The sequence below is a fragment of the Pollachius pollachius genome (assembly GCF_949987615.1).
Source record: "Pollachius pollachius genome assembly, chromosome: 1".
NCBI lineage: Eukaryota > Metazoa > Chordata > Actinopteri > Gadiformes > Gadidae > Pollachius > Pollachius pollachius.
In genome coordinates, this window is record NC_136934.1 from 23,747,911 (window position 1) to 23,759,970 (window position 12,060).

The following is a 12,060-nucleotide window of genomic DNA, read 5'->3' on the forward strand; positions in this document are numbered from 1 at the left end:
TTATTTACAGTATATAGTCTCAGAAGCACACAGCGCCTCAGGCCTCTGTCCTCACTGTCTAACGGAGCGCTGTTCATACAGGCCTAACACAGTGATGGCGTGCTTCCAGAAGGGGGACAGCCTGGGCCTCCGACTGGCAGGGGGCAACGCTGTGGGCATCTTCATTGCAGGTGTTCAGGAGGGCAGTCCTGCTGAGGAGAAAGGCCTGCGTCCCGGGGACCAGATCGTAAAGGTAAGCAAGCATACACACTAAACATATCTACATGCACACATCACTGTTTCGGAGGGAACTGCTCAAGGGATTGCATGATTCGTTAGTGTTAGGGCAGGTGTGATTCAGATTCAGATTCAGAGTTTATTTTATTTTATTTTATCTTATTATTAGGAGTTATTATGAGTAAAAATCTAAGTGTTGCTTCCTCAACAGCCACATAGCAGCAACAATACAAGATAAAGCAAATAAGTTTACAAAAAATACAAATATGTAAAAATAAGTGAATTTAGTTGAATGTGACATGTTCAACTAAATGTACTATACTGTCTGGATAGCTATCTTTCCTTGTCATACAAAAAAAAATACATCCCAACATCCCAGCACATTGACACCTGCCCTTTTACACCATCTAAATACCCAAAACAAGTCAATGTATTGGGTCATTAGCAAACAAAGAGATCATAAAAAAGGATAAGTTTAATATTGTTCAGTTTAAAACTGACTAGTAGTACTAAGTAATTGTTACCATGTTCTGTTTTCGAGGTGAACAATGTCGATTTCCGAAACATCTTCAGAGAAGAGGCAGTTCTGTTTTTGTTGAAGATCCCCAAAGGGCAGGACATCACCATCCTGGCACAAAGGAGGCATGATGGTGAGACATTCCCTCTTAATGATGGTACATACATATATTGTACAACAATGCTTTGAGTTTCTCAGGAAAACCCTTTGCTTTGTGCACAGATATGAGCCTGATCCTGAAAATAATATTATTTTTTGCAGCTATCCAATAATATATATATAATTATAAAACAGTTCGGCGATCAATGTTTGTATCTTTGTATTGAAATTTGTGTATGCACTTTTTGGTGTAGTCTTCAACATCGTGCTGGTGTCGGGGCGCAGCGATTCTTTCTTCATCCGGACCCACTTTGAGTACGAGCGGGAGGGCCCTCAGAGCCTGGCCTTTGGCAGCGGGGAGATCCTGAAGGTGGTTGACACGCTCTACGACGGTAAGCTGGGGAACTGGCTGGCGATACGTATTGGCAAGGAGAAGCAGCTTCTGGAGAAGGGCGTCATTCCCAACAAAATCAGGTGATCATTGCACGGTTGTGATCATTATGGTATAGTCGTGATAAGCAACACATTCTGTTAGCGGGTGTTTTAAAAGTCCACCAAATCCCAATTAAATGTTGACCTTAAATTTGATAGGAAACGTGTTTTCTACTTATATTATTTGATTTCGAAAAAAGCGCTCAGAATTCCCCGCTTTTGCACTTTCTGGGACTGTGTAGCCGACCTTATCTTGACTCTGCTAATTCTGCGTTGTGTTAGTCATATGATGAGTCGGGAGACAACTGCTGCCTTGCCAGCCGAGGGGGTCTTTAATCTCTGTGTGAAACACATTAAGAACAGCGACAAGAAGTCCGTTTCCACATGCACTCCTCTCTCCAGCATGGCAAATCGCAGACTGAAGAGGATAGTGCGAAATAAACATGAAGTGACCTCACGGGTCACTATGGGGTCACTTAACCTAACGTAATAAAAAAAATAGCTCTCAAAACAAATACACGTACAGTAGTGCATAAAGGAAAAATAATAAATTAAAGGCATGAAAGGATTCCTGGTGAATTATAACTTCCACCGGCTACAACTGCACAGATTTGTTTAGTCGGCCCTGAACCGTTGAATGGTTTGTGTGATCTGTTGTTCTCTCTTCGTTGAAGGGCAGAGCAGATGGCTACCGTCCTGAGCCCTCCCAGAGACCTCGCTGGGGCCGACCGCGCAGAGTTCTGGCGCTTACGGGGCCAGCAGGACGGTAGGAAGAATGACCTACTGAGGAGGAGCCAGGTGGAGCAGAGTACCCTAAACACCCCGTACCCCACCTATGAGAAGGTGGTTCTCCGAGAAGGTGGGTGTATGATGACAACGGCGTATCAGACCGTAGTCTTTCAGAGTGTAAGTGAAGAAGTAGAAATCTGTGCGATAACATTACAAATGAAACGTGGATATCTTAAAGATTTTTGGATTGTGTTTCAGTGAATACTCTTGTTCTGTGCATTTCCTCAGCTGGTTTCAGGCGTCCTGTCGTGATATTCGGCCCCGTTGCTGACGCAGCTACCGAGAGGCTGGCCAAGGAGATGCCTGATCAGTTTGTTATTGCCAGTATGTTGCTTCTGTTGTGTGCCTGCCAACATGAATTTCATTATCATCCAGGTCCTATTACGAGTGCCTTTGTGTGTATTTATGATCAAGTATATCTCAGAAGAATAAAGAAAGAAAAGAAAAAATAATTAAGCTCAAATAATAAGTAATAATAATAATAAGACATATTTTACTCCTACTACTGTTCTACTGTTCATCGAAGCAAGTGCAAAGCACTAACAATCGCTTGGTTAACCCATTCCCAGTATACAACAAAGATAGCTAGGATAAGATGCTACCGAACAATGTAAAAAAGAATTGTTCTATGCGTAGGAGATGTTGTATTTCTGTTGCTTCTTTGTCCCAAACCCTAGAAACAGAGCCTAAGGATGCGGGTCCCGTCAGGTCCTCAGGGGTGGTGCGACTCAACACCATCCGGCAGATCATCGAACAGGTGACCTACACCCTTAGACACAGACAGGTGACCTACACCCTTAGACACAGACAGGTGACCTACACCCTTAGACACAGACAGGTGACCTACACCCTTAAACACAGACAGGTGACCTACACCCTTAGACAGACTGCTGAAGCTTGCAGTGTGTTTATTTTAAGGATTTTTATTTTTTTTAAGGAATTGCCGGTCGTTGCTATAACGTTTGTATTACCGTGACTGCGAACACTATAGCCTCTACTGTAACCTGTTGCTTCTCTTTCCATCACCACTTTAAGAACAAGCACGCACTGTTAGATGTGACCCCGAAGGCGGTAAACACCCTGAACTACACCCAGTGGTACCCCATCGTCATCTTCCTCAACCCCGACAGCAAGCAGGGCGTCAAGCTGATGAGGCAGAGGGTGATGCCCCACTCCAGCCGCAGCGCCCGCAAGCTGTACGTGCAGGCACTCAAACTGAGGAAAACCTGCTCCAACCTGTTCACTGGTGGGTGTTACAGCCCACACACACACTGAAGACCACTGATTCACTGGTGTTACAGCCGACACACACACTGGACATCACTGATTCCCTGTTGTTACAGCCGACACACACACTGGACATCACTGATTCCCTGTTGTTACAGCCTACACACACACTGGACATCACTGATTAACTGGTGGGAGTTACAGCCTCCACACACACTGATCATCACTGATTTACTGGTGGGTGTTACAACCTACACACACTGGACATCACTGATTCACTGGTGGCTGTTACAGCCTCCACACACACTGGAAATCACTGATTGACTGCTTAATGTGTGAGCCTAAACACACTGTGTGCGGCAAACATATATGTTTGAGGGCAGGGGCTTTGGACTAATTCTTGACTCATCATTAATTTAATGATAATGATACTAATATCAAATGGGCTCAACATGGAGTCTGACGATGCAGGGATGGAAATGGGACAGGGCTACAATACCAATACTAGATAGCTCCATAGACAGTGACAACATAATTCATATAAAAAAGTTTTGAAGCCTAATGATCACTACCCAGTTCATTAACAGGCACAGGCTTTTAGTCACTGGGAGGAGAACCTTAGTAGAAGGAGAGGATTTTGCTGTGCATCTCTTCACTTCTTCCATACTGTAGGCTGGTCATCATATCAAGAACATCTTGAAGTTCTGGAGATAAATGTGCAACAAGTAGGCATGGCTGCTCATGGTGCATGATGCTTCATCAAGTGCCATGGGTGTGAACAACTGAAGCACAGCTTACACCATGAAGCTTCAGTTCAACCTCAAACATGGTCTATGGTCAGTGACACTGACAGACTGAACGGCTTATGGAGATCAACTGGTTATGCAGTCAGATGCAAAACAAAGGATCTGTAGAAGGACATGAGGACACATATTTCAGGAAGTCAAACACGTGTATTTTAGCTATTTTTTCCTGTTTCTTGTGTTGAATTTGAATGGCAAAGCATAATGTCTATGACGGTCTGGCCTCTCCATCCAGGAACCATCCATCTGAACTCAGCCAACGATGCCTGGTACAGCAGCCTGAAGGACGCCATCAGACAGCAGCAGATGCAGGGTGTCTGGGTGTCCGAAGGGAAGGTACATTCAGGGTTTAATTGCATATCATATTCATTAATATTATAATATATATGGATTCATTAAACAAAGTTGACTGGTTCATGAATCAATTAATTTATTACGTTTTTTACTTTGTATCTTCAAGGATCCAGAAATATCTGAAATATAGTGAATATTAAAACTGTTCAATTTATTTGTTTTAAATGTGTGATATTATTCATGCCATAGCCTTTAACTACTGAATACTTTAAACTGATGATGCCGGGCGGCTTTGCCTGAAGGCAAACAGAGACACAGAGTACTAGATGTACTCAAACTATCTTTAGTTTGCCGCGTCAGATCGCTGACGCGGATCGCTATCTTTTGAATCTTGAATATCTTTCTAACTTTACCAAGGTAAAAACAAATCCGACATTTAAACTGCATAAGCTACTATTGACAATGTGTGATTTTTTTATAATTCACCACAGCCGCGGCATGCTGCAATGCTATTTGACTTGCAGTTCTACAGGCCTTAATTTGCTGGCGGTCATTATTCTAAAACACATAATTATTATTGAACACGGGGAATCTCACAACCCGTGCCAGCCACTAACATTGCCGAAATATTTTTGACTATTTAATGTATCCTGCTACCAACCCAAAATACATCTAAAATATATAAATATCAACATGTGGATAAATATTATATTATTAACCCGAAAAAAATCAAATTACTGCTAAAAAGATATCTTGACGGTAACACGTTTGCAGGTTTGCACACCTTAAACAATTTTTTGTTCCAATCCAATCACTTTCCTTTCATTGGTATCTTTATGAACCCACTGACGAAGTCCTGATATAGATTCGATTTGTGAGTTGTGCTATATTTTTTAGCTTATTCTTCTTTTCTGCTCTCCTTCTCTGTGCTACCGCTGAATCGACTCTGTCTATCTGTCTGTGCGTCCATTATTTCAACCCAAGATCCATCATGTGTCTTCTTTTAGTTGGAGCGGATAGAGACTGAACTGGACTGCCCCGATGCGGAGCTTGTGTCCTACCTGTCCGGCATGACAGCAGACTACCTGAGTGTTGATGGCCAGCAAGTGGCCGACATCAGCGCCGACCGGGGGTCCTGTGTCCCCAGCCAGCCTGATGCAGATCTGTTGAGCCACCAGCCACCACTCACCTACATCTCACCCATGAGCCACGTGCTAGCCAAGGAGGTCAGTCAGCAACATATAAAAAATTGCAAAAACTGACAAATTGCACACAGAGCAGGTTGCCCTAGCTTTTCTTTTTGTCATGTGCATCCGTTGATAAAATGACATAGAAATGTTGTTTTTTATCACAGTTAGCTGAAAGGTCTTTAAAAAGATAACCAGTCTACACCAGAGGCTCGGTCCAAAAAGTGATTTGTGGGGGGTATTTTGTCCTCATTTATACGGGTTCAGTTCTGGATATAACAAAGAAGATGCCGTTGCCGGGTTGAATAGTAAACACAAAACCAAACGCACTAGGTCAGACTGGTCTGCTGTAATGAAAGCGCCCTGGAGCTTTCTGGCACACGGTCTGTCTGACCATAGATTTATGATGAAAACGTGGAAAGGATAGAAGCGAGTGTGTTTTAAAACACATTCAATGTTGGATTGTTGGATTGATATGTACTTGAGACTTTCTTTAGGATATGGTGAAATGGCAGCTAACTATAATTATTACAAATAGAACTGTAATGATTCATGTTGATTGATAATTTATAATTGCAATGCAAATATGGGAATTTGTATACTACTCAGATGAGTATGACAGTTCATGTCATACATTGGGTTCAGTGTAAGATTATTTAAAGAAATCTATAAAGTAGTAAATGAATGCCACATTTTTGCCAAAAGCACAGTTGATTGCTGTAAGGTGATCACTTTGTGTATAAACACACGCACGCTTTATAAAAAAATTCTCCCATGTCCGTACCGAGACTTTCCTGACTTCTATCATGCCCTTTCTCAGATCTGTACTGAGCTCTTCTGACTTTTCCTGTTGTGGTGTTAAACAGCAGTTGTTGTTTGTATAGTTTCTGCCACAATTGTTGATATATATTCAGAAGACCTGCTATTCTGAAGGAGTTTGAAATATGAGTCGATGTAAGTGAATACTTTTGTGCAGGTCTTCTACGGTTGCAGTCCAGACTTCGAAAGTTCTCCAAGTAAACTAGCCATTCAGGAAATTCCCAGCCATACACCTGTCGCAAAACCAAATACCACACAGGTAAATAGATACAGAAATCACAAAGATATATACACATTTGCTTACACATGCAATCATTTTCTGTCCAACAGCCATGTTTCAACTGACCATGCCTCTCAGGGGTGCTTTAGATTATTTGTTACAAATATAAATAAATAGATCAAATAATAAAGACTGAGTATTCAGATAAGACTAACTCCCTTTCTATCCGTTTTCAGGTGAAGTTGGCTCTAGGAGAAGAGGCTGAACTTGCATTACTTCCTAGCCACCCTCATCATTGCATACTTCAAAATATCCATCCTTCCAACAGTTCCCCGTACAAGTATATCTCCAGCAACGGAAGCAGCACCCCTGACTTTCACTCCTCTGCCCCCCTGGCTCCCTTCTCCTACCTGAAGTCTTCTCCGTTCAACTCACTAGGAAAGTCAGTCGGGGGCGTAGCACCCTCGGCCGTGGCCAGACGCTCTTCCATTCAGCAGGATGTCCCAAGACCCCCCTCCATCACTGTTGAGAACACACGCACCGACATGGACCTTCAGCAGCAGGAGGAGGGGAAGGGAGACGAGACGCGGTGCCTCACAGAGGAGCCCGTGACGCAGACCTTCCTGGGGAAGATCCAGGCTTTTGAGAGGATGGATCTCCTCGCCCGCACACAGAGGATACACGAGCTCCAGGAGGCCCGTAAAGCCAGAGTCAGTTACATTTACATTGAGGGCATTTAGCAGACGCTTTTATTCAAAGTGACTTACAATAAGTACATTTGTCAGAAGAAGGTGAAACAGCATATCACTGTATGTCCAGTAAGGATGTGCATAAAACCAAGTGCAAAGCACTAACAATCGCTGGGTTAACCCATTTAACCCATTCCGCGTATACAACAAAGATAGCTAGGATAAGATGCTACACAACTAAGTACTATAACTAAGTACGACATACAATAAGTAGGAGGGGTGGGAAGGGGTGGCTATGCACAATCTAAGTGAACTCTGAACAGGTGAGTCTTAAGTCTTTTGCGAAAGCTGGTGAGCGGCTCTGCGTTCCTGATATCGGCAGGGAGCTCGTTCCACCACTGTGGTGCCAAAACAGTTTGTGAGGGAGGAAGCAGTAGATGTACAGTTTAGATAATATAGAGGGTGTTAGGCATTTAGTAGTAAGGGAAAACTGTCAAAAGGATTGATACAAATTTAGACAATTATTAAAATGGCTACACCTTCTAGTTTGGCAGAAGGAAATTGATCATCAATCACCACTTGTCGATCATAATGGTAATATCACTACAACTATTGTGTATAGAAACTGTTAACTGTTAACATAGGGTGGAAGTAGGCTATTTACTGTCTACATGATCAATTAGTTGTTATTGTTGTATTGATTAACAATTTCAAGCATTCGTCATGTTTCTCGAGCAAACAGTTACATCTTAAAGGATGTGTCATCAGGTATGCCAGGGAACTGATTTATTACTGCTAAACAAAACTGCTTATTACTTGTTTTTTCCTAATGATTTTACTTATCTGCCACAGGAGATGGCTCAGAATCCCCAAGACATTTACTCTGTGCCTCTGAAGACCCCTAAGCTGGAGTTGAACCCCCAACAGCCTATATGGTAGGCCAACTGATGTAGGACAGCTCTTGCAAAAATTGACCAGTGAGTGATTGGTGGTTTTATAACCAAAAAAGCTTTCATGATTTGTAAATGTTTTGTTTTGCTTTTCCGTTACGTCACCCCAGTCTACCCGGTATCCTTCCGCACGGCAGGAGATACTCTGAGGGAAGGACTCAAGATTAGTTCCCGGTGCGGGATGGTTCGAGGTCCGACCGGCAACGCTGCCTTTCAGTGATGTAAGAGTAGTGCATGACGGCCCTGAGAAAGACATCCCGAAAGACATACCGAGGGCCTCAGTATGACACTAGAGGGGGTGAACAGAGTCCGTCACAGGGAGGGAGTCGATGTGCACTGAGGGCCTCACTATGACACTAGAGGGCTGCCCCTGTTTGACCAGTCAGCAGATCTATATATATAGATATCTATATATCTATATTATATAGATGTCCATATAGCTGAATAGGCATGGCAGGTTGATTTAGTTTACACGAGGGGTAAACAAGGTCTAAAGTGCTTTACAAAGGAAGAAATCCCCAAAAAATGACAATAATTAAAATATATATTAAGAATAATTGCAGCACAGATGGATACATTTTATTTAAAGCTGTAGCCAGAAAGTGATTTAAAAGAATAAAGTGTTGAGGTAACCGTAGACCTCAGATGATCTGTTAGTTTGTTCTAGATCTACGGTGCATAGAAGCTGATTCAAAATGCTTTGTTGAAACCATGGGAACAGTTAGCAGGCCAGTCCTAGATGAACTGAGTGGTCCATTTGGCTCATAACACACAAGCAAATCAGAGATGTATTTTGGTCCTTAACAGTTTAGTGCTCCCGAAACTATTAGGGATATTTTGACCTTAATTCCCTGGCAACGAGGAGGCCAGTGCAGTGATCTTACTGTGATCAGATTTCTCGGTCTTTGTAAAAACTAAAGCAGCAGTATTCTGGATGAGTTGGAGTTGTCTTGTTTGGAAAGAAACTGAACATATAATAAAGCTATTCTTAATGTTGTCTCGATAATGGCGGCTTGCGAACTACCCCTAAATGGGACGGATTGGAAACCCTTCCATTGGAGGATACCTTGTAGACTGCAGTGATTCAGTTGGTCAAATATCTGTGTGTACACTAGTGACCATGGTTGCTCACGTCTGCAGCCTTTGTTTTAAAAAATTGCAGAGTGGGGTGTTTCAGTTTTCTGTGTATTCCTCCAGGTCCCCCTCTGAGCCTGAGCGACTGTCATCCACACCCCTGAAGTTGCCTCATCACTTTCCTCAAATGGACATGGAAGACCAAGACAATTTTTGGCTGACTAAATCTGTCAAGCAAAATTATAATGCTGTAAATTCTCCCCATCATTTTCATTTCACAGAACTTTAGCGTTAGCATCAACGGAGCCACAGAGATACATGTAACCATTACATTTTAGAGAAACATCCTTATTAGTATATAACTATATAAATATTATACAAAATACAACAATTTTAAAGGTCCCATGGCATGCTACTTTAATATAGGTATTAGTGGGCCCCTAACACAGTATTTAAAGACGTTCCCAAAATTCAGCCGTGGTGCAGAATTACAGCCACTACGAGCCAGTCGCACATTGAGCTTTCCCCAAACGCGCCATTTCGGTTTCTGTAGCTTTAATGCAAATGAGGAGGAGAGAGGTGGGTCAAGGAGGAGGGTGGGGTTGTGGCCCTGAGCAGCTTGCGGCCACGGTACCATGTGCTCTGTTTACAATGGATGTATCGCAATGGCGAGGCGCACACAGAAAGTGGAGGTGGCTTCTACCCTTATGACGACATACAGGGAAAATTCCAAAACGGCGCGTCTGAGCTTTGTTTTTTCAAAGGCGGAGCAGAATGCCTGGTGCTCGTTTTACACCCAACGAAATTTCTAGCTACTGGGGGTGCATAGGTAGGCTAGGGGAACTCGTATTAATGTTAGAAAACCTCAGAAAGTGAAATTTTAATGCCATGGGATCTTTAATGTACAGGATACCATACAAAAATAGGTATTATCACTAGAAATTACTACCATACTTATCAACTGTGCTGTACATTTTTTAAATGCATATTTATTTTCAGTTTTCCAGCGCTTCGTGTTTCTATGGTATTTGTGATATTGTAAATGGTGAAATATGATATTTTAATTGTTTAAGGAAAACAATTTCATCTGAAACATGAGCTTGCTGCAGGTTTTATTTTCCCCTTTTTCATTCTTCAAATACTCTTGGTCCATATATCGTTGTCCAATGAAGGCCTCTGGGGAGAATTACAATATGAACATTGATCGCACAATATACCCCAGCATTTTGATGCTGAACAAAATATTTTTCCTCACAGAAATATTAATCAATCTAACCTATCTAATCTCATCTAGTCCCAATATATTCTCAATACATGTAACTTCATTTACCTTTCCTTATCCTATAGTAAGGTTAAAATTTATAATGAATAACAAAACATATTGAAAAATCTTGAAAATTATATTTCCCATTAAAGTCATGATCAAATATGATGGAATGAAATTGCTTAGTCATCTGCCTCTCAGAATAGCGTCAGTGTGTGTGTGTGTGTGTGTGTGTGTGTGTGTGTGTGTGTGTTGTCAGGGGAATGCCCCTTTTAAGCTTGAGCCCCTGCCACACAAATTGTATCTGCACCACACTGTGGAGATATTTATCAAATTAAATGATCTTAATAAAAGGGATTTATCAAAAGAGATAAGTCAAATATCAGTTTATTTTTTTTGCCTGGATTTTGTCTTTAGCAGGCATGTATTTAACTTTTGAAGGAAATATAACAAGAAGTGTCTGCCTGTGTAGTCTTAAACCAAGAGTGTAAATTACATATTTTCTCAGTTTAAACACATTTCAAGTATAACGTTTTTCGCTCGGGAGCTTCAGATGTCCAAAGCCACAGATCTATGCCTTAGCCGAGCCCCCTAACTCTATCCACAACCCCCTTCCTCTTGGACCCCTAACTCTGTCCACAACCCCCTTCCTCTCGGACCCCTAACTCTGTCCACAACCCCCTTCCTCTCGGACCCCTAACTCTGTCCACAATCCCCCTGCTCTCGGACCTGACCTTGCTGGCCAGGGGGACCTTCAGGTCTTGTCACGCCTCCTTTGTGCAGGCCATTTTTTTCCATCTAGATTCCCTGACAGACAAACTGTGTGTTTGAATTACAACATTTATTCTATCGTCATTGTTTTTCTGCATTTTTTAGTAGTAGTATTTTAAAGATTAAAGAGTCCCTATATATAATTTTAAGCTCAGTATGATTCCTGGTTATGGTATTGATGAACTGTAATAAAGTGTATCAATCATTGCAGCTCTGACTGGACTCCTGACATGGTACTATGTACCAAATGCCTAACTAGCCATTCCAATCCCCCTACATATAAAGGGGAATTTCACCTGTAAGAGTGTCACGGTTATGTTTACATTACATTGCAAACTGGGGTTTTTGGTGTTTTTTGAGCGGCAGCCATGATAAAACCTCTTAGAATTTTCTTAATGCTAAGGAAAGGTGCGTCATTGCTTTCTTACTTGTCTCCTTTAGCATAGGTTACAGCGGACCATCCTTTATGAAAAGAAAGGAGATAATGCCATCCCACAATTCCTTGCGGCAGGAACACTTAAAGAGCAAGGAAGACCAATATAGTAATTAACCACAAATATGACCCCTTTAATGTGCATGTGTTCCCGGTCTATTGTCCAAGGACCTCAACATCAGGGTTGTTCAGTGAGCCTACAAACATGTTAAATGCCTACTATCCACTCAACCAGAGGATTGAATTGGAGAGCATAATTCATGAGTCGATGGAGTC

The 12,060-nt window shown here is 42.0% G+C and overlaps 1 protein-coding gene across 1 annotated transcript in view; it reads left to right on the forward strand.

Moving 5' to 3' along the window:
- LOC307074798 (tight junction protein 2-like) overlaps window positions 1-9,605 on the forward strand; it is a gene marked incomplete at both ends in the record, with an annotated part of 29,212 nt that extends 19,607 nt beyond the window's left edge. Inside the window, 13 exons of the mRNA XM_079735152.1 lie at window positions 82-232; window positions 758-866; window positions 1,087-1,306; window positions 1,939-2,123; window positions 2,282-2,377; window positions 2,731-2,810; window positions 3,089-3,299; window positions 4,319-4,419; window positions 5,385-5,603; window positions 6,541-6,642; window positions 6,840-7,313; window positions 8,145-8,227; window positions 9,440-9,605. Of these exons, the coding sequence (XP_079591278.1) occupies window positions 82-232; window positions 758-866; window positions 1,087-1,306; window positions 1,939-2,123; window positions 2,282-2,377; window positions 2,731-2,810; window positions 3,089-3,299; window positions 4,319-4,419; window positions 5,385-5,603; window positions 6,541-6,642; window positions 6,840-7,313; window positions 8,145-8,227; window positions 9,440-9,605 (2,197 nt within the window). The remainder of the gene's footprint in view (window positions 1-81; window positions 233-757; window positions 867-1,086; window positions 1,307-1,938; window positions 2,124-2,281; window positions 2,378-2,730; window positions 2,811-3,088; window positions 3,300-4,318; window positions 4,420-5,384; window positions 5,604-6,540; window positions 6,643-6,839; window positions 7,314-8,144; window positions 8,228-9,439) is intronic.
- Between the last annotated feature and the right edge of the window lie 2,455 nt (window positions 9,606-12,060).